At 41.9% G+C, this 22336-nt stretch overlaps 3 protein-coding genes across 3 annotated transcripts; 2 read left to right on the top strand and 1 right to left on the bottom strand.

The window, feature by feature from the left end:
- The first annotated feature begins 485 nt into the window (after positions 1–485).
- On the top strand, positions 486–4216 carry LOC139375951 (E3 ubiquitin-protein ligase MARCHF2-like). The gene is made up of 5 exons (XM_071117930.1): positions 486–741; positions 1297–1532; positions 1830–2025; positions 2151–2360; positions 2790–4216. Exons 2-5 carry the CDS (start codon positions 1354–1356, stop codon positions 2943–2945), a joined length of 741 nt encoding a protein of 246 aa, XP_070974031.1. The 5' UTR covers positions 486–741; positions 1297–1353; the 3' UTR covers positions 2946–4216.
- On the bottom strand, positions 3727–9985 carry LOC139375952 (ras-related protein Rab-11B). Its single transcript, XM_071117931.1, has 5 exons — positions 9752–9985; positions 7878–8073; positions 4836–5029; positions 4141–4221; positions 3727–4012 (listed from the first exon to the last, which is right to left on the bottom strand). The coding sequence occupies exons 1-5, from the start codon at positions 9789–9791 to the stop codon at positions 3870–3872; spliced, it is 654 nt and encodes a 217-aa protein (XP_070974032.1). The 5' UTR covers positions 9792–9985; the 3' UTR covers positions 3727–3869.
- Positions 9986–14739: 4754 nt separating this feature from the next.
- Positions 14740–22131, top strand: LOC139377285 (mitochondrial import inner membrane translocase subunit TIM44-like). The gene is made up of 13 exons (XM_071120291.1): positions 14740–14787; positions 15112–15216; positions 15353–15526; positions 15777–15857; positions 16196–16345; positions 16664–16797; positions 16940–17025; positions 17289–17381; positions 17596–17720; positions 17923–17973; positions 18186–18275; positions 18464–18574; positions 19445–22131. The coding sequence occupies exons 1-13, from the start codon at positions 14758–14760 to the stop codon at positions 19562–19564; spliced, it is 1350 nt and encodes a 449-aa protein (XP_070976392.1). The 5' UTR covers positions 14740–14757; the 3' UTR covers positions 19565–22131.
- Positions 22132–22336: the final 205 nt, after the last annotated feature.

The raw sequence follows: 22336 nt of genomic DNA, 5'->3' as shown, positions 1-22336 counted from the left end.
ACCCAAGTAAAAGTTAAAGTCACTCAGTAAAATACTACTTGAGTAAAAGTCTAAAAGTATTTGGTTTTAAATATACTTAAGCATAAAAAGTAAACGTAATTGAGTATTAAAAGTACAAGTATAAATCAAACCTTTTCTGCTTGAAGGTATGAATCTCAACCTAAGAACCTCATAGACAAGTAGCAGTATTCTACAATGTCCAAATATAAAACTGAGATATGAAATATTTGACAATAGTGGTGTCACCTAGCGGCAATATATATATATATATATATATATATATATATAAAACACTTTTTGTATACCATCTTGCATTGTTTTCTCTTGCCAATAGTGTCTTAGGACAGTGGCTACTGCCACTTCAGGGTGTTCACATATTAGCCTAATTTGTATAATAGTTGGTACCATATGAATAATCATGCTACCCTTGTATGGTGGTAATAGTGATGCGTCTACAGACACGGTGATCACGTGACCCTAACGATACAGTCACTGCACAGCTGAGAGAGATGCGAGCAAGTCAGCTGACTGTCATAAATCCGTGAATAATACACCGTTTCTGCAAGAAGACGGGGAGATGGTTACGAACGAATAAATTATCCAGCCAATGCAGCAGATACACGACTTGCCATCATGTATTGTATTCCTCCCAAAGCATCGTTTTCTGTCTAAATGTTAATGTCATTCTCGTCTCTAGCTAGCCAACTAGCTAGCTAAGGCCAGGGGGAGCTGGTGTCGACGGTACGTTATCCCTTGTTTAGAAACGCTATCTAGATAACTGTTCATCATACATAGCTTTCATTGTATTGATTTATTTAGATCGCTTGTTAACTAGTGGAAATGTCGTAGCTAGCTAACGTTAACGTAGAGAGGATGTGAAAACATGAATGCTTAACAGTAACGTAGTTAGTTAGCTACAGTAACTAGACAGCCAACCATTTATCCTGTCTGGCTGTGTCTGTTGTTCATTTATTGATTCACTGGAGCCGAGCTTTGTCTATAGTTGCTGACAGTCAGTTTTATCTTTTGATGTTGATGACCCACCAAGCTTGTCAAAATGAAGTATGCACCTGGCTATAAAGAATGTCCCCTTTAATTCGAGTCCTCTTTATTACATAGTTCCCCGTGTCAAATCCTGTTTTGACATTGTCAGCAAAGCCTTTGCCAAAGGTTTTTGTCATGATAAAACGATGATCAATAGAATATGGATTCTATTTCTATGGACTGATCAGCTCACATGTCATGAACCATCACAAGTAACTTGTAACAATATTACATTCTTACATTGTCACTCAGTCCAAACAGTTGCCCACAGCAGTGGGAGGAGAGGCGTGTCACCCACACCAGGGCGCCATGACTACACCAGGCTGCTGCCACCTGCCTGGCTCCCTGTGTGACTACTCAGGCAGCGCTGCCGACCTTCCCAAGGAGGTAGAGGAGCCAGATGCCGGCCAGGCCCAGTACGTCGCTAAGGTTACAGCCAAAGATGGCCGCCCACTCTCCACTGTTGTCAAGGCTATGGGCTCACAGAGGTAAGCAGGTTCTTCGAGAGGGTTCTTATCTTTCTTTGTAAATATGGATGACTGGGAATGTGACCCTTGGCTTTGATCTGATAAAAAAACAATTCCTTGAATGGAGATAAACGATGGACAAATAGATCTTAAAGCTTATAGGAGAGGGCAACATACTCATTTTCAGATTCAGCATATCTGATGAAAAAAATATTGTATATTGATGAAAATAATGTATTTTGTTTATAGTGCATTTAATGTGTCATTTGTTTTGAAACGAGTGGTCACCAGGCACAATTTATTCCCCTATTTGTCTAGTAATGAAGGCATGTGTCGGATCTGCCACGAGGGGGCCGGTGGTGAGATGCTGCTCTCCCCTTGCAGTTGCACAGGGACCCTGGGTAAGGTGCACAAGAGCTGCCTGGAGAAGTGGCTGTCCTCCTCCAACACCAGCTACTGTGAGCTCTGCCACACCGAGTTCACTGTCGAACGGCGACCCCAGCCCCTCACACAGGTAAAATGGCAGTGTGTGTGAGTGAGTGACAGGTTGATGGGTAATCCTGTTTAAGTCCTCCATCACCATAGTAATGACAGAATAATTAGCATATTAATAATGAACATTTCCTTGCATCCTCCCAGTGGTTGCGGGACCCAGGCCCTCGCAGTGAGAAGCGCACGCTTCTGTGCGACATGGCCTGCTTCATGCTCATCACGCCACTGGCGGCCATATCTGGCTGGCTGTGTCTGAGGGGAGCCCAGGACCACCTGACTCTCTACAGCCGGCTGGAGGCTGTGGGCCTCATCGCCCTCACCATTGCTCTCTTTACCATCTACGTCCTCTGGACACTGGTAACTAACACACACACACCCCTTATCACCATTACCATGGATTACTTTACTCCACCTTTGTTAATTGACAGCATATTTTTGCAGTGTAAATGTGTGCTTTACAATCGCTATTATTACAATTGTGAGACAAATTAGACATTTGTGGCGCATCGTTTGTTTTGTTTTCTTGTTTATGGTATTTTGTGCCTTTCCCAATTTATATTCAGGGGAGACAAGTAATGTGCCAGCATCTTTTTTTTGTCTGCTTACAATAGTTACACAATCGTCAAATGAAGCGGAACCATTTTGCAGACCAAATACAAATTTGTCATGCAATATGTCTAACTTTGTATTTTGCGTGCCTGTGATAGCAACGGTATATTTAATGAATCTGCAGTGCATATGAAACCGTCTGATAGTTTTGTTGACGTCTGTCTCCGTGCACCTCAGGTATCGTTCCGTTATCACTGTCAGTTATACTCGGAGTGGAGGAGGACCAATCAGAAAGTGCGCCTGCTCATGCCTGAAATTAAAGGAGCGCACTCTACCCAACATTCCGTCCCGACCAAGTCGACCAAGAAAATGACTGACGAGACCATTGTATGAGCGCTGTGGTCTCACTTAAAGTGTAATATATCTTGAACTTCTGCACTTGTGGACCATTCTGGGGATTATTTCTCCATAATCTCTATTATTTGAAACACTTGAGCCCAGATATGAACTATAACCAGTGGTTTTGGGACGTGTTGGACTCGTGGAATGAAGTGTCACTGATGTCATCGCTGGATTATGAACACTGGCCTGGAAAATCAGGACACAAATGGAAGGACACAGTTAATGTAGCAGGATGTAACTGATGCAGCATGTTAATACAGTATATCTGAAATATACTACCCCCCCTTCACAATGTATTTAGCTGTTTTTGGAAAACTGGCATCCAATAGCCCTATGAATTTACTCTCTCAGAACAATGACCACGTGAACAACCAAGTCTAAATATGATGTTTTCTGTTGTTAACTCTTTGCCCTTTGGAAGAAGTGGGAGAGAGAGAGAGAAGAAGGGAACAAACTGCAATGTTTTGGAGTGGGCTTTGGAGTGTCAGTCAATGTATGCTAAATCATTTTATGTTGCACTCCCTTGAGTAATCTGGGTCATTGTGCAATAAAACATAAGGGACTCTTGGTCTTTGCAGTCGGCACATCTGGAATGCATGTGTGCTGAATCTGAGTTACTGATATAGGAGTATTAGATCGGTAAAGATCACTTGATGCAGTTGACTGCACCAAACATACCACCATCTAGTGGACATTTAAGGGACTACACTCCTTGCAAGTGGTCCAGAATGTAGGAGCATACAAGTAACATGAGAGATCCACTCAACTACTGTAATATTGTAAAATTTTATTTTATGGCATTAATATAATGTGAGTTGACAAGCTATCAAAAACAAAAGTATATTACACAAAATGAAGAATGTTTGCGCCAAAACATTGAGATGACAGAAAGGGGAAGGTAAGCGTCATCATGGGTTACAGGTTCTGACAGCACTGCAGTTTGTTCCCTTTCTGGTCCGTGGTGGGCGGAACACTTATGTCCACCACATTGTTTCCAGGGGACTCGTCATGGGCGGACCGCTCAGCGATCTGCTTCTGCGATACGATGCGATAGATTTCTGTGGAGAGTAGACTAGACTGTTGTGGTGCATCTCAATACTTCAAAAGAGGATTTTCTAGTTTACTTCATCTTCACTATGTCAAAGCAATTGGCTTTCCAGACAGTCCTTTTGTTGTTATACTGTACCTGTAAGGATATTCTTGAACGCTTCCTCTACATTTGTTGAATCTAAGGCTGAAGTTTCAATAAAGGATAGAGTGTTCTTCTCTGCCGGTTTAGAGAAAGGGGGAAAGTGAGTCACACAATCATTATTAAACAGTTCCTGGGAGGGAAAAAAAAATAAAAAATTACATTTTAGTGATTTTTGCAGACACTGTTTTCCAGAACCAATTAGGGTTAAGTGTCTTGATCAAGGGCACAGACAGGTTTTTCACCCAGTCACCTAGGGGATTCGAACCAGTAACCTTTCAGTTACTGGCCCAACGCTCTTAACTGCTAGGCTACCTGCTGCCACATTTCACATTAAAGCTGCCTCAATACCATTTGCATTACACATTTAGGCTGCTAAATATAGCAATACTGTCCCAATACAATACCCTCCTCCCATTCCCTTGTGATGATCACTGATATAAAAGTTCCAGATAGGTGAAAGCAACTATATGCAGCTGCTCTCATTTTACTGTCCTCCTATCCATCTCTTCAAAATCAGTGTTCCCTTAGGACCACTTAATTAAGCCAAGAAGGCTGTTCCAAGATTATGTACCCCTTAGCCTGGTCCTATATTAGTTTGTGCTGTCTTGGCAATGACCATAGGAGTTGGCAAGACAGCACAAATAAATCTGGGACCAGGCCATGTTCCCCATGCCAAAAGACCAGAGTACCTGCAAAAGCCCGGGCCTCATCCATGGGCACGGCCCTGAGGTGGCGCAGGTCGCTCTTGTTGCCCACCAGCATGATGACAATGTTGTTGTCTGCATGATCCCTCAGTTCCTTCAACCAGCGCTCCACGTTTTCATAGGTCAGGTGCTTGGCGATGTCATACACTAGGAGAGCACCCACTGCCCCTCTGTAATAGCTGTAGGAAAGACTGCTTATCAATCTCAATGCACCAACAGACAAGGTATGGGGCTCCAGTGAGGCTCCAAGTCAGACACTCTTGATTGGTGATGAGGCTCGTGATCGGCTAGTGCTCACCAAACCTGATCCTGGAGAGATATATTTATTGTCATGATTCTTGCCCTGGCGGCATTATGGAGTGATTTCCGATAGATGGGTCAGCTGCAAAGTCAAAATTGGCTATATTGTAAAAATTCATGAAAACAAAATTGTCTTAATTTAGGGTTAGGCATTAGGGTTGGCAGTGAGGTTAGGCATTCGGGCTAGCAGTGTGGTTAAGGTTAAGCATTAGGGTTAGCAGTGAGGTTAGGTTTAGCAGTGTGGTTAGGCATTAGGGTTAGCAGCGAGGTTAGGCACTAGGATTAGCAGTGTGGTTAGGTTAGGCATTAGGGTTAGCAGTGTGGTTAGGCATTAGGGTTAGCAGTGTGGTTAGGGTTAGGTTAGCAATGAGGTTAGGGTTAGGTTAGCAATGAGGTTAGGGTTAGCAGTGAGGTTAGGCATTAGGGTTAGCAGTGAGGTTAGGCATTAGGGTTAGCAGTGTGGTTAGGCATTAGGGTTAGCAGTGTGGTTAGGGTTAGGTTAGCAATGAGGTTAGGGTTAGCAGTGAGGTTAGGCATTAGGGTAAGCAGTGAGGTTAGGATTATACATTAGGGTTTGAAGTGAGGTTAGGGTTAACAGTGAGGTTTGGGTTAACAGTGAGGTTAGGCATTAGGGTTAGCAGTGTGGTTAGGTTAGGCATTAGGGTTAGCAGTGAGGGTTAGGTTAGGCATTAGGGTTAGCAGTGCGGTTAGGGTTAGGCATTAAGGTTAGCAGTGAGGTTAGGGTTAGGCATTAGGGTTAGCAGTGAGGTTAAGGTTAGGCATTAGGGTTAGCAGTGAGGTTAAGGTTAGGCATTAGGGTTAGCAGTGAGGTTAGGGTTAGGCATTAGGGTTAGCAGTGAGGTTAGGGTTAGGCATTAGGGTTAGCAGTGAGGTTAGGGTTAGGCATTAGGGTTAGCAGTGAGGTTAGGGTTAGGCATTAGGGTTAGCAGTGTGGTTAGGGTTAGGCATTAGGGTTAGCAGTGTGGTTAGGTTAGACATTAGGGTTAGCAGTGAGGTTAGGGTTAGGCATTAGGGTTAGATTAGGCATTAGGTTTAGCAGTGAGGTTAGGCATTAGGGTTAGCAGTGAGGTTAGGGTTAGCAGTGAGGTTAGGGTTAGGCATTAGGGTTAGCAGTGAGGTTAGGCATTAGGGTTAGCAGTGTGGTTAAGGTTAGGTTGGGCATTAGGGTTAGCAGTGAGATTAGGGTTAGCGGTGAGGTTAGGGTTAGATTAGGCATTAGGGTTAGCAGTGAGGTTAGGGTTAGGCATTAAGGTTTGCAGTGAGGTTAGGGTTAGATTAGGCATTAGGGTTAGCAGTGAGGTTAGGGTTAGATTAGGCATTAGGGTTAGCAGTGAGGTTAGGGTTAGATTAGGCATTAGGTTTAGCAGTGAGGTTATGGTTAGGCATTAGGGTTTGCAGTGAGGTTAGGGTTAGGCATTAGGGTTTGCAGTGAGGTTAGGGTTAGGCATTAGGGTTTGCAGTGAGAAGTTAGGGTTAGGAATTAGGGTTTGCAGTGAGGTTAGGGTTAAGCATTAGGGTTAGGTTAGGCATTAGGGTTAGCAGTGCGGTTAGGGTTAGGCATTAAGGTTAGCAGTGAGGTTAAGGTTAGGCATTGGGGTTAGCAGTGCGGTTAGGGTTAGGCATTAAGGTTAGCAGTGAGGTTAAGGTTAGGCATTGGGGTTAGCAGTGAGGTTAAGGTTAGGCATTAGGTTTAGCAGTGAGGTTAGGCATTAGGGTTAGCAGTGAGGTTAGGGTTAGGCATTAGGGTTAGCAGTGAGGTTACGGTTAGCAGTGAGGTTAGGGTTATGCATTAGGGTTAGCAGTGAGGTTAAGGTTAGGCATTAGGGTTAGCAGTGCGGTTAGGGTTAGGCATTAAGGTTAGCAGTGAGGTTAGGGTTAGGCATTAAGGTTAGCAGTGAGGTTAGGGTTAGGCATTAGGGTTAGCAGTGAGGTTAAGGTTAGGCATTAGGGTTAGCAGTGAGGTTAGGGTTAGGCATTAGGGTTAGCAGTGAGGTTAGGGTTAGATTAGGCATTAGGGTTAGCAGTGAGGTTAGGGTTAGGCATTAGGGTTAGCAGTGAGGTTAGGGTTAGCAGTGAGGTTAGGGTTAGGCATTAGGGTTAGCAGTGAGGTTAGGCATTAGGGTTTGCAGTGAGGTTAGGCATTAGGGTTAGCAGTGAGGTTAGGCATTAGGGTTAGCAGTGAGGTTAGGGTTAGGCATTAGGTTTAGCAGTGAGGTTAGGCATTAGGTTTAGCAGTGAGGTTAGGGTTAGGCATTAGGGTTAGCAGTGTGGTTAAGGGTTAGGCATTAGGGTTAGCAGTGTGGTTAAGGGTTAGGCATTAGGGTTAGCAGTGTGGTTAAGGGTTAGCAGTGTGGTTAAGGGTTAGGCATTTGGTTTAGCAGTGTGGTTAAGGGTTAGGCATTAGGTTTAGCAGTGAGGTTAGGGTTAAGTTTCAAATCAGATTGTATGACTTAGTGGCTGTACCAGCTAGTGACCACTCTGCAGAGCTACTTCCAGAACAAGATTCATGACGAAAACGCTAACCTGCTATAGGGTGTGTAGGTTTATGTTCCACACTTCAACCCAGCACTAAAACACCTGATTTTAGTCATCAAGGAAATGAGCAGTTCATTGATTAGTTGAGTCACCAATGTACCTCTCTGGGACTAAGATCTGACAATCATTTACTTTTCAAGAGGCAGCCATGAGGAATCCCACCCGACTTACGCGGAGGTGATGGCTCTGTAACGTTCCTGTCCAGCCGTGTCCCATATCTGGGCCTTTATCGTCTTCCCATCCACCTGGATGCTGCGGGTGGCAAACTCCACCCCGATGGTGCTCTTACTCTCAAGGTTGAACTCATTCCGTGTGAACCGAGAGAGCAAGTTACTCTTCCCGACACCAGAGTCCCCAATTAGCACAACTTGATAATGAGACAGAAAGAGAAATGAGAATGAGAAAGACAGAAATGCTGAAATTCTTACAGCCGAACTGTCAGATGAGCTAGCCTAGTCAACAAGTATGTCATAGATGTACTAGGATCCAGGATCCTGGGTTAGACCTTGGATCAATGCCTGCATTCTTCATCATTATGTGACTTGGCCCTCTCACCTACAACTGTTACATAATGCAGGTTGTCATTTCCAATCACATCCATTGACAATATGTTTTATTTATTTGACCCTTATTTAACTAGGCAAGTCAGTTAATAACAAATTCTTATTTTCAATGACGGCCTAGGAACAGTGGGTTGACCGCCTTGTTCAGGGGCAGGATGACAGATCGGGGATTGATCTTGCAACCCTCCGGTTACTAGTCCAACGCTCTAACCACTAGGCTACCTGCCGCCACTTGAATAAGTGGATGGCTGAAATCGACCTATTTGAAGTGGTATATGTCTTTATATACTTCTGTAAATATTTCTCCGAGCTTATGGGTCTTTTGTTTAATTGGTTACCCCTTAACCAAGGAGACAAAGTAGTTGGTGTCTAATTGATGTTCAGTTTGAGTGAAATTCTAGCATGTACAAAGTTGGGCCCCTTAAGAGCACTGCTGAGAAACACTGAACTCAAATGATACAATTTTACTATTAATAATATTATTATTATTACTTTTACTACAATAACAGGCTGACAAACGGCCTATTCTACTGTATTTAGCCGACAGTAAAACATTGAGGTGACAGGAGTAGGCCTGGCATTCACAACGGGGCTGTCGAGGTGGAGCCCTTTTGTATTCTCACAGTACAGTAAATACAGCTGAACCTTGTCCCTGTGGCATCACTGCTGCTGCAGGAAGCTGATAACATGCTCCGTCAAACCTAAATCGACAGTTTTGGGCCACTTTTGGCTTTCCTGTTTCAACAGGGTTTCTAAATGATGGTGAGGGAGGAAAAGGAGAACCCTTTATCGGCTGATGTCTACTCCACAGAAGATACTCTGTATCACTTCATAAATAGACCTCTATACAGGGTGTCGCTGGCGAGCTCAATGGAAATCAAAAGGATGACATTCTAGAATAGATCAAAGGGGGATTTCTTGAGATTGAACATAGTAGTCACAGTGTTATATGGTCCTTGGACACGGGTCTACATTGCCAAGTTTTACATTTCCTTTCACTAATTCTATCAAAAATCTACATGAATTCAACATTTGTATAATCAATAGTCCCACATTAAATAAAATATTAAATCATCTATGGGATATGGGAGGCTACAATTCACAATGAAAAATAAAACTTCATATAGCTCTTTTAACCATAAATTGGAAAACAGCATTCTTGTCAGTAACCTATTGATAAACAGTTCCTCTTTTATGGTTTCATCAGTGTTGATAGAATCAACCGCAGATAGGGTGTTGCACCTTACCTAAAAATATAGCTGTGGGCGTTGTTACAGTGTTACAATGACAGCATTTATGTAGCCATAGTAGCAAACGTTTTCCACCAAAGAGACGCATACAATGTTTATTTCTAAAACATTTATCCAGACTATTTGTTATTATTCGTTCACACTGATGTCTGATTTGTCATTGGACAGAACGCAGCAATTATAGAATTATTGAAGGTCCTGTGAACGGGCGAATGCAGTCATCAAAATTTACCTTTGAACAAGAAATCGTATTCATCGTCTCTGTTCCCCATTCTAGACGAGGCCTCTCCAGCGCTTGTTCCCGAAAATAATGTGCAAAATTGTATGCCTCTGAATTATCGGTATGTGCGGGATAATTGTCTTTATAAATGTGTGAAACAATGCGCTAATGTTGTCTGTCAAACAAGGCTGACCGCAGGAAGAGAGATCTCAGAACTCTGCACTGGGGAGGAGTCCCTGTTTCCATACCTTCCACACGGTGGCGCTGCTGGCTGCCATACTAATAGGAAACAAACAGCACAACCTATCCCTGCTGAGGGCCATTGAAAGAGTGTTAGATGCTCAGTTTGTTTATCACTCAACTCTTCATCCTTGTAGTTCATATCCTAAGTTAGCAGTGGGCCCTTGTGCATATGGTTGATCAATATTTACATCACTCTAAAACAAATCAATATTAATTGCATACTAATAATATTCAGGTATAGTCTCTCTCCTCATCACGTTCAGAAAGTCAGGTTGAGAGGTGAAGTCTTGAACAGACGGCTATTATGTCATTCAGTCGACCTTTTTACATTGACATTTTATTCATTTAGCAGACGCTCTTATCCAGAGCGACTTACAGTAGTGAGTGGATACATTTTCATACTTCTTGATTATGGTGATATTATTTATCAAAGTGCAGCTGCTACTACTCTTACACCTTTGGACTCAGTTTACCATAGTGTCCTTGGTTTTGTAACAGGGGACAGTTTTGATACTCATCACTGCATCCTGTATCAAAAGGTAGGCTGGACTTCGCTAATGACCTGTAGATCTCTACATTACTCCCTTTTTGTTTACAACGAGCTACTTCATAAATGCCGTTTTATCTAACTTTGCTGTTGAAGTATAGACACTGTAGTTGCCTAACCCGTTCACAGGATTGGTTAACTTTTGAGGTTCCTAGGGTCTCCGCCGAGCTAGGTAGATCTTATTTTAGTTTTAATGCACCGTATTGCAGGAACAACATTCTAAATACATTTAATCTTGATGTCCTAGTGCCGTTCGGGCAATTTAAAGTATTGATTGGGGACTTATTTGTGAAAGACTAATGGTTTTTCTGGGTGATTTGTCATGTTTTATTTGTGCTTCCTATGACTGTTTGTATTTTAATATATACACTACTGTTCAAAAGTTTGGGGTCTTTTTTTGAAAGAAAAGCACTTTTTTGTTCATCAAAATAACATAAAATTGATCAGAAATACAGTGTAGACATTGTTAATGTTGTAAATGACAATTGTAGCTGGAAACGGCTGATTTTTTATGGAATATCTACATAGGCATACAGAGGCCCATTATCAGCAACCATCACTACTGTGTTCCAATGGCAAGTTGTGTTAGCTAATCCAAGTTTATCATTTTTAAAAGGCCAATTGATCATTAGAAAGCCTTTTTGTAATTATGTTAGCACACCTGGAAACTGTTGTTCTGATTAAAGAAGCAATACAACTGGGCTTCTTTAGACTAGTTGAGTATCTGGAGCATTAGCATTTGTGGGTTCGATTACAGGATCAAAATGGCCAGAAACAAAGACCTTTCTTCTGAAACTCGTCAGTCTATTCTTGTTCTGACAAATGAAGGCTATTCCATGCGAGAAATTGCCAAGAAACGTAAGATCTCGTACAACGCTGTGTACTACTCCCTTCACAGAACACCGCAAACTGGCTCTAACCAGAATAGAAAGAGGAGTACATTAGTGTCCAGTTTCAGAAACAGATGCCTCATAAGTCTTCAACTGGCAGTTTCATTAAATAGTACCCTCAAAACAGTAGTCTCAACGTCAACAGTGAAGAGGTGACTCTGGGATTCTGGCCTTCTAGGCAGAGTTCCTCTGTCCAGTGTCTGTTCTTTTGCAAATCTGAATATTTTAATCAGCCAGTCCGAGATATGGCTTTTTCTTTGCAACTCTGCCTAGAAGGCCAGCATCCCAGAGTCGTGTCTTCACTGTTGACGTTGAGACCTGTGTTTTGCAGGTGCTATTTAATGAAGCTGCCAGTTGAGGACTTGTGAGCTTCATTAAATAGTACCCTCAAAACACCAGTCTCAACTCAACAGTGAAGAGTTGGAAAGAAAAAGCCATGTGATATATTCAATGCCCATAATATGAACATGTAAATAGTTTTTAGCATAGACGTCAATGCCAAAGATATCTAGATTTTCTAATCAAACTTCTGTCTAGAAATGGCAGACTGGTCTCATAGTATGACAAAACATAGCAAATGTAATTCCGGGACACTGAAATTAGTATGATAAGTTACGTTTGGTATGGTTACATAAAATAGTTACTTCAGTTAAGGCAAAAACTAAAGGAGGGTATAACGCGAACTAGTGGTGCGCAGGTTAGCTGTTTCTTCACCCGCGCGCAATTGTTAATAACTCATGCCATGCACAACCGGCAGACTATATGTGATAAAGTGAAAATCTGAGGCCCGCAACCAACCCTAACCTGCGAATATATAAAATGCGCTTTAGGCTACAGTCAAATATGACAGAACGATTTTTGACAGAGATATGTTTCTGCTTATAATTTCCGACATTTTGGTAGGCTATTTGTTTGTCAACTTTCTCTTTTGTCATCATACGTTGCCCTAGAAGACTAAATAAACCTTTGCTCAACAGAATAATGTAATAGATCGATAGAATGAATCTTCAGTCTAGTTGACATTGATTACATTTTCTGTCATCTTTCGCGGAGCAAAGACGTTTAGGGACCGGGGAGAAAATACAACGCACAAACAAAGGGAAAGATTTTCTGTGCAAAATGTCCAAATTACATCAGTTTGACCGGTTGTAAGGAAAAATAAAGCTATGAAAACAATGCAACGTGTTTCTGATAAGATTTCAGTTAGGCTTCGATGCATATTTTATGTGGTTGAAAAAGCCTACTATCAGCTTTTATGATGAAGACATTACCTTTGCATATTGTATCTAACTGAGCATTGCATTCTCTCAAGATGCAGAAAGAAAGAAATCATATTTCTCCACTCCTGTTCCCATGTCCAAATTTTGCCTACATTTGGTAAATAATTTTACTACAAGAAATGCTTAATTCTGCAGGAGTTATTGTTAAGGCTGTGTGAGAGGTTATAGACCTACAGCCAGTGTCCAGATTTCAGATTCCATTTAACCCATCTAAACAGCAAGCTACAGTTCCCTTGACATGCCACAGGCCTATTTGAAGTCCCGTTTTGTGACTGTCGATTTGTATATTGCCTCACAATTACCACACATACCACTGCTATCATCCTCTTTTACCACTTCCCCAAATCTTTCCCAGACTTTACTTTTCTGGCACTTGCTCACCTTTATTTTCAACTCTCCTTTCACAGCTTTTGTCTTATAGAATTTAACTTTGACAAATTTTTGCCTCCGTGGATTTTTTTGCCCATTCCCAAAGCATTATTTGGAGATTGGCTTTGTAGGCTTTTTGGCGTGCGTACAGTTAAACCCTAAAGTTTAGGCTTATGCACTAATACCAGATAGCCTAAAATAATGAAAGAGAAACCTCAATGTATCCTATATAAATTGCCCAAGAATGATCCATTCATGGATTTTCAACCTGCCCGCCACCAACCCGCCCTTCAGCCACACAATATTTAATTACCCTAAACCCCTCCTCCCGCTGATATAATCATTAGCAACCCAAAGGTTGTGTGTTTGAATCTCATCACAGACAACTTTAGCATTTTGCAACTACTTTGCAACTATTTACTACTTTTTAGCTACTTTGTAACTATGTTAGCTAACCCTTCCCCTAACCTTAACCCTTTAACCTAACTCCTAACTCCTAGAGCTAGCTAACATTAGCCACAACAAATTGGAATTCAAACATAATACATTTAGCAAATACGTAACATACCACAGCATACCACCCTGCATCCCACGGCTGGCTTGCTAAGCAAGATTGGTCTCCCTGGATGGGAGACCAGATGCTGCTGGAAGTGGTGTTGGAGGGCCAGTAGGAGGACCCTTTCCTTTGGTCTAAAAAAAATATCCCAATGCCCCAGGGCAGTGATTGGGGACATTGCCCTGTGTAGGGTGCTGTCTTTCAGATGAGACCTTAAACAGGTGTTCTGGCTCTCTGTGGTCACTAAAGATCCCATGGCACTTAAGAGTAGTGGTGTTAACCCTGGTGTCCTGGCTAAATTCCCAATCTGGCCTTCATACCATCATGGCCACCAAATCATCCCCAGTTTACAATGGTCTCATTCATCCCTTCTCTCCCCTGTAACTATTCCCCATTCTGTTGCTGTAAATGTGTTCTCGGTCAACTTACCTGGTTAAATAAATAAAAACAATGAATATTTGGTAAATTCATAACATATTGTACAAATTGCAATTTGTAACATATCATACGAAATGGATGATGGACATCCACAGATTAATACAAAACGTAACATATCATACAGAAATACGAAATGCTCAGAGACCAGGTTGCAGACCTTCCTTACTGATGCTAGGGAAGGCAACTTGACAGCAGGACACACACTCACCTCCTCAAGTTAGTCTCCACCCATTGGATCCGTCAGGAGGTCAGCTGCAGCGGAGTCGCACGTGCTCCATCAGAGACACTTTTAAGGAGATGGGAAACTCCATTGGAATCGTATTAACGCCCATTGTGTTAGTTGCCCCAGCTCCTTCAAGGAGTGAATGGGAGTCAATTGGGCGCTAACTCAAAAACCCAACATTAGCATAAATTTCGTCAACAAGAAGTACAACATTACAAATATTTTCCGTGATGTGATATGATTAACTTGCTATCTGTAATATTGTACAGCTTTTGAATCGTGACATTACGTACTTTCGAGGAAAACAGGCACGTTTCCTGATTCATACCCTGACTTTAAAAAGGGATTGCGTGACGATTAGTTTTAGCAACCGCGTGACGCAGCATAACAACCTGAGCGCGATTGGTCGACAGTCTGCGGGGTGGGGCGTTAGACGTTCCTCCATTCATTGCCCCATGCATTCAAGATCAAGATGGCAGCCTCCGTGTGTCGGTGCTATGAGGTGAGATTTGTTTTAGTATAACTCCCCCTTGCTTGCACTGGCAATCGATGGATATTGACTGATTTGTTTTACAGCTCAGTATTTAACATTCGACGATATTTATTGAATAACGTGACATTTTATTATGTCATTATGACAGTTATGAAATGGGCCATAGCCCCCCCCCCGGTCGGTGTTCATGAACATTCTAGCTAGCTGAACATATCAGGCATTCTTCATAGCCTATTATTTCTATATTTTACACCATAACGCTAGAATAGGTAGATATGTATTGTTATAGCTTCAATAGGAATGTTTGGTTATAGCCCATGTAATTATCTTCAGCTGTTCGGAAGACGTCTTCTACTCCTGCCATCCCGTGCTGTCGTCTCCTCATTCAGTAGAGGAGATGCTTACAGGATATGTTGGTCTCCGGCTGTCCCTGTGCAGGTAGCTATGCATTATCCTACTCATTATCCTTGTTGACTTTCAAATAGTGATGGATCTGGTGGTAACTAACTAGCCAATACACCAACTGTTAATATTCTGTCATTCACTTATATTTTAAGTGCCCTCTTTCTCTCAGGTGCGGTATGCGTCAGAACGACCTAGTCGTAAAGGCTTCTTCGGGGAGTTTGTGGAGAACCTGAGGCAGGAGTTTGGGAAGGACAAGGAGATGAAGGAGAATATCAAGAAGTTTAGAGAGGAGGCCAAGAGGCTGGAGGAGTCGGATGCCCTGCAACAGGCTCGGAGGAAATTTGTAAGCTCTAATTTGGTTTTGGAGTGTAATGTCCCTTTAAGCCCATGGTCACTCACCTTGGTTGTGCAGACTTGTTTCAGCCCAGTACTAACCTTCAACTAGTGAAGGTCTTGATGACATGCTGCCCAGAACTAGGGTTGGTGACAAGTTGACTTTCATCTGTGTTCCGAACAAACACTTGTGATGTCATGCACACTTGATGCTTGACTAATGTGACGTCTCATCCATGTCATCCGTTTCTTTCTGCCAGAAAACAATTGAATCAGAGACGGTAAAGACCTCTGAGGTGTTCAAGAAGACCCTGGGGACTCTGTCTGAGACTGTGAAGGAGGTGAGTCATTGTAACACTCTTGAAAATGATGCATGGAACAAAGGTCATTGACATTATCAGTTGAAGTAAACCCTCAGAATGAATCCTAAATGCAAATGTTTAATCCTTGTTATGTACTCCTTTGAGAGCATCAGTGGTGTAAATATGTTTTTATATTCCTCTTATAAAATGTTTATTTCAGCTGAGGTATTGGACAGCTTATGAGTTAAACTTCACTTCTATATCAGTGCTAACCCAAAGATGACATTCATGTGGAACTGTTATTTATAGTAGCTTGCCGCTAATCTGCCTGAAGTAAAGTCATTATAACTTGTTGTGGTCCATGTCTGTCTGTCCAGGGCTTTGAGGAAGTGACCCGTACAGACCTGGGGAAGAAGATCAAGGAGGGGGTGGAGGAGGCAGCCAAGACGGCCAGGCACTCTGCTGAGTCTGTGTCCAAGGGAGGAGAGAAGCTGGGAGCGACCAGCGCCTTCAGGGCCATCTCACAGGTCAGAGACTGGCATTTCAAATAAGTAACACAACTCTCCATTGAAGGGAATTGGTTACGCTTTATTATTTGATTATTTTGTCTGCTATTTACCCAGTTCCTGCTTAAAAATGGGTTTACTTATCATTAATTGTGTTGAATGATTCTAAATAAGCATAAGAATGTAGCAGTTGTAACCAGTTGTTTTGGGGTAAATATCAGCTGGTGAAGGACTTTTTAAGAAACATTGAAGCATCAAATGGAGGCTGAAAATGAATTCTATGGAATAATTTTACTGATATACTGATCTCCTTTTCCCCTTCCCTCTGTGTGTGTACAGGGGATGGAGTCAGTGAAGAGAGAAATTGATGTGGTAGACGATGGTACCTATAGGGCTCCTTCTCAACTCAGGAAAAGAAGTGAATTCTCCTTCAAGGGAGGGGAGAGTGAGAACCGTGTCTTTGAGGCCAATGAGTATGTCCCTTTTTACTTGTTCATAACCATGGCCTGGTATGTTTTCCCATTCGCCAACAATGCTATGTGTGTCCATTCAGCCATACTTGAAACTATTAGGAAATGCAACCAATTGATATAAATGGTCTATTTTGATTTACAGAGAGGACATGGGTGTTGTTCTGCACAAGGATTCTAAGTGGTACGCACAGTGGAAGGACTTCAAGGACAACAATATGGTTTTCAACAGTAAGAGAATGTTACTGTATTTCATCAGATAACATGGGAGTGATGTAATCATAGGTCACATTCATGGTTGTGTGCACTTCACTGGCCAGTCAACAGGTGGCACTATATTCATTATATGGGCAAAGTGGGATTTTTCCTGATCAAGAAACACTTTCTCTTACATTGTATCTTATTTGATTTTCTGTGGAGGGTCCCAGAGTCTTAGAAGTCTTTGTGATATTTGCAGTTCAGCATTTCCTATATTACCTCTTCTCACTCCTCAGGGTTCTTTGAAATGAAAATGAAATATGATGAGAGTGACAACGCCCTTGTCAGAGCATCTCGAGCCGTGACCGACAGAGTCACCGATCTACTAGGTAAACAACCTCTCTTTTAAATGATGTCCCGGTTTAATCATTATATCACTCTGAGGGGATTACTGGGTGTGCACAATAGTTTCTCTGTTATATTGTCTGGTGTGTCAATAGCCACAAAGTGACTACCCTCTTTTCCTTCGGATGTTCTGATGGATGGTTGGACTACATGGGTTTCCACTATTTTTACATCAAATCCTTGTTATTTGGTTGGCAGGTGGTCTCTTCTCGAAGACTGAGATGTCTCAGGTGCTGACCGAGATCTTAAAGGCAGACCCCAGCTTTGACAAGGACTCCTTTCTCAAACAGTGTGAGAAGGACATCATCCCCAACATCCTAGAGGTAAGGGCACTAACACTTTCAAGCACTTTTTTTTATTTTTATCGTTAGTCATGAGCACTTGGAGCTTTTGAAATGCTCACCAGAAGTGTAATCCATATATCACTGGAATTGAATGTATGTTGGTTAGCTTTGTTATAAGAGAACTGTACAGCTCTGCAGTAACGAATGTTTAGGAATGCACCTATGTGGCTCTGTTATGCAGGCTATGATCCGTGGAGAGCTGGATGTCCTGAAGGACTGGTGTTATGAAGCTGTAAGTAGTTTTATACAGGCTGCACTCGATTCCTCTTTTCTATGTTTACTGATGTCTGTAACAACTAATGTCTGTACAAAAGCGTTTACTTGGCATGCTTTCTTTTCTCAGAAATATAGTTTTTATTAGATTTTCTTATCACTATCGGGGTGAAAAATACTTTCAAATAGCATTCTTCCTTCCTTTTGACCCTCGTCTCTCTCTGTCCTCAGACATACAGCCAGCTGGCCCACCCTATCCAACAGGCCAGGGCCCTGGGTCTAATGTTCCAGTCCAAGGTCCTAGATATAGACAACATAGATGTAAGTACCTGAATGTGTCTGTCAGGCCCAACCAGGCCATGTCATTACTCTGTTTGAGCTACATATACAAGTCGGTCACCAACATTTTGGTAGCCAGCTGATTTGTCATTATTTCAGGTTTAACATAATTTCCTTCCCCAGCTCCCTCTCTGCCATTTCTTCATTCCTTCTATTATTCTCTCTCTCAGTTGGCGATGGGGAAGCTCATGGATCAAGGCCCTGTGCTGATCATCACGTTCCAGGCCCAGGTGGTCATGGTGATTCGTAGTCCCAAGGGAGACCTGGTGGAAGGGGATCCAGTGAGTTACCATGGTTACAACCTCTGATATCTATTCTACCCATCTCTCTCTATCATGGGTCATTTTGCTCCTAAGCCTGTCCATCTCTCTAGCCTTTGATGGTAATATGCGGTCTGATACTCTCTAATGTGTGGTTAGTCACTGGGAGTAGACGGATACCGGACTGCACTCTGGTCAAAGACTATTACAGTAAACAGTCATGTCAGCAGTCTCTCTACACAATTTACAATAAGAGAAAAATAACACCGTAATTCCTCTCAGGAGAATGAACAGTTACACCAACTGGTATGCTAATCACATATTACAACATGGTAAAAACAAACTGGTGAAGAAAGCTACCTCTCTACATACACATTACTTGTATTTACATATAACAATAGGAAACTTATAGCATTTTAATAAGTATTTGTTACCACATACATTTGGTCAAAAACGCACAAATATCCCTGGTCTCCACAAAAGCCAACTGAAAACTGAGAAATAACTTTTAATTTGTTTTTTATCAATAGGTTGCCATGGCCATCAAATGCCATCAAATAATAATAATTGTTAGGACACATGAAATGAAACATACAGAGTTTACCAGAATCTCAAATTGAATTTCACAGGATTTTAAATCTAAATCTAACAGGCTTTTATACAGATGGTATCTTTTGTCCTACTTCCCTAGACCTCTTTCTAGCCCTGTTTCTTCTAGCCCTGTTTCTTCTAGCCCTGTTTCTTCTAGCCCTGTTTCTTCTAGCCCATTCCTGCTTCCCATTCATTAACCTTTATCTTTTTTCCCATTCTTCTAACCATTGCCCTGTCTTCTTTCTGGTGATATCTCTTGTTCTTCCAACCTTTCCTTCTCTCTCCTAACCCCCCTCCCAGGAGAAGGTGTTGAGGATGATGTACGTGTGGGCTCTGTGTCGGGACCAGGAAGAGCTCAACCCCAACGCAGCCTGGAGACTACTGGACATCTCTGCCTCCAGCACTGAGCAGGCTCTCTGAGAGACCAGGGAAGGAGAAGAGACAGAGGGACACTCTTAGGACACACACACTCAACCCAGTATACATACATACACACACTTAACCCAGTATATACACACACACACACTCAACCCAGTATACACACACACACACTCAACCCAGTATACATACATACACACACTTAACCCAGTATACATACATACACACACTTAACCCAGTATATACACACACACACACTCAACCCAGTATACACACACACACACTCAACCCAGTATACACACACACACACACACACACACACTCAACCCAGTATACACACACACACACTCAACCCAGTATACACACACACACACACACACACACTCAACCCAGTATACACACACACACACACACACACACTCAACCCAGTATACATACATACACACACACACAACTGAGTGTATATACACACACATGCACACAACCCGGTATACGCACACAACCCAGTATACACACACACACACGCGCACACACACACACACACTCACTCACTGACACAACCCAGTACATACACACACACACACACACACTCACTGACACAACCCAGTACATAAACACACACACACAATCCAGTATACACGCGCACACACACACACACACACACACACACAATCCAGTATACACACACACACACACACACAATCCAGTATACACACACACACACACACACACACAATCCAGTATACACACACACACACAATCCAGTATACACACACAAACACACACACAATCCAGTATACACACACAATCCAGTATACACGCGCACACACAATCCAGTATACACACACACACACAACCCAGTATACACTGCAACATCACACAGCCCGTCAGGAGGACACACACAGGATGTGGCAGCATGCCACTCTAAAGAAGCACACTGGAGAACAGAACAGTGTGTATTACGGACAGAGGAGGAGGTCTCGATGTAAAAGGACAGTTTGTTTTCACCAAGTGACTAAAAACAAAGCGCCTGTGCCCCTCTCTCTCTCTCGCTCTCTCTCTTTTTTCCTCTCTCCATCTCTCCCAGTGGAAGAGTCCATGCTCTTTCATGCTGGTTGCCTGTTTTGGAGCAGAGAGATCCTTCGAATAGTCATATTTAAGCCTATTTATGGTTAAAGCTCCATCCTGTCATGTGTCTTCAACAAGAAGAAACTTAGTGTATTTTAAATGAATATGTCAAACACCGCTTCTTAGCAAGCTAGGCTGAGACCACAGTCAGGCTTGTCATAAGGCCACTACTACTTCAGCTGAATAATTGCCATTTCACCTTTTGCACTTATGTTGTCAATACCTCCACATGTACGTATAGGGTACAGTACAGAAGATGGCTGCCAGCTACAGATACATTCCTACTTTTTATGGTTTGTTTTTCAGATTTTTTTATTTATTACATAAGTTTGTCTGACTGTATTACAAGGTTTTCACATCGGGAAACCAGAATACTGGCAATTGAAATGATTATTTTTGTTATCCATTTGAGTTTGAATTATGGATATTTCTGAAGTGGTGGTTGGTTGTAGCTAACTGATTTCAGTGTTTAATTCAATGCGTTTAACGTTGCAGAACAATGACCATCATTATGATGTGAAGTGGTGGTTGGTTGTAGCTAACTCATTTCAGTGTTTCATTCAATGCATTTAACGTTGCAGAACAATGACCATCATTATGATGTGAAGTGGTGGTTGGTTGTAGCTAACTCATTTCAGTGTTTCATTCATTGCGTTTAACGTTGCAGAACAATGACCATCCATATGATGTGAAGAGTTGGTTGGTTCTAGCATGAAGAAAGCATTTAGAAATGGACAATCGTATTTCAGCCATCTATATAAATAACACGTACATGTAATACTCTGAGCTGGACTATTCTACAAAACGATGACCACATTGTATAAAGTAAGGTTAAATATGGCTTGTAAAGGAAAGGATATAGGACCTGGAGTTTTTATGGAACAACTTGGACCATGAATGTGTTGACACAAGGTCAGTTTCTAACTGAATATAGTTCTGTTTATAAACTATATTAACCAGATTTTTCAGGTTTAGTTGTTGACAGATAAGGTCAATTTGAAGGCCTAGAATCAGATTTCCCTATGCCCAATCCTATATGTAACATTTATGTGGTATAAATATATCTGATCCTGGAACAGGGGTTGGGGAAACTCCTCGAAGCTCACAGGAAGTTGAAGTGATCAGCCCTTGTAGTGGCAGAAACCTCATACTATACAGTATATCTAAGAAGAGGGTTTTTTAGTGTAAAATCACCTGATTCCACTCTTGGTTGAATCCTAACTTGAGACACTCATGCTCAACTCTGGCTCATGCAAACATGAATTCATGTTGATGGGAGATTTGTGGAAATTTAGGTATACGCGTGGATCTCGAGTTAGGATTCAACTGCGAGAGGATCACATTTGTTTACATCCATCCACTTAATTTGAGTCGACCAAAATAAATGTTTGTATTTTTCCCATTTTTGTTGTTGTTGGTTTTCAACAATGACATAAAACAATGTGTTCTGCCATGAATAAATAATGCTGTATGATGCTGAAGCTTTGTCCCTGTTTTTCATTAGCCGTCATTCACAAAGTTCAGTCTTTAGGGGTTTATTAATAGTCTGTTGTAATGCATCACACACAAACTCAGCAACAAAAAAGAAATGTCCTTTCACTGTCACCTGCGTTTATTTTCAGCAAACTCAATATCTGTATATACATAAGTATTTGTATGAACATAACAAGATTCAACAACTGAGAC

Source organism: Oncorhynchus clarkii, chromosome 20, assembly GCF_045791955.1.
Source record: "Oncorhynchus clarkii lewisi isolate Uvic-CL-2024 chromosome 20, UVic_Ocla_1.0, whole genome shotgun sequence".
NCBI classification, from domain to species: domain Eukaryota; kingdom Metazoa; phylum Chordata; class Actinopteri; order Salmoniformes; family Salmonidae; genus Oncorhynchus; species Oncorhynchus clarkii.
The sequence above is the reverse complement of the archived record's forward strand: the minus strand, read 5'-3'. Positions and strand labels throughout refer to the sequence as shown.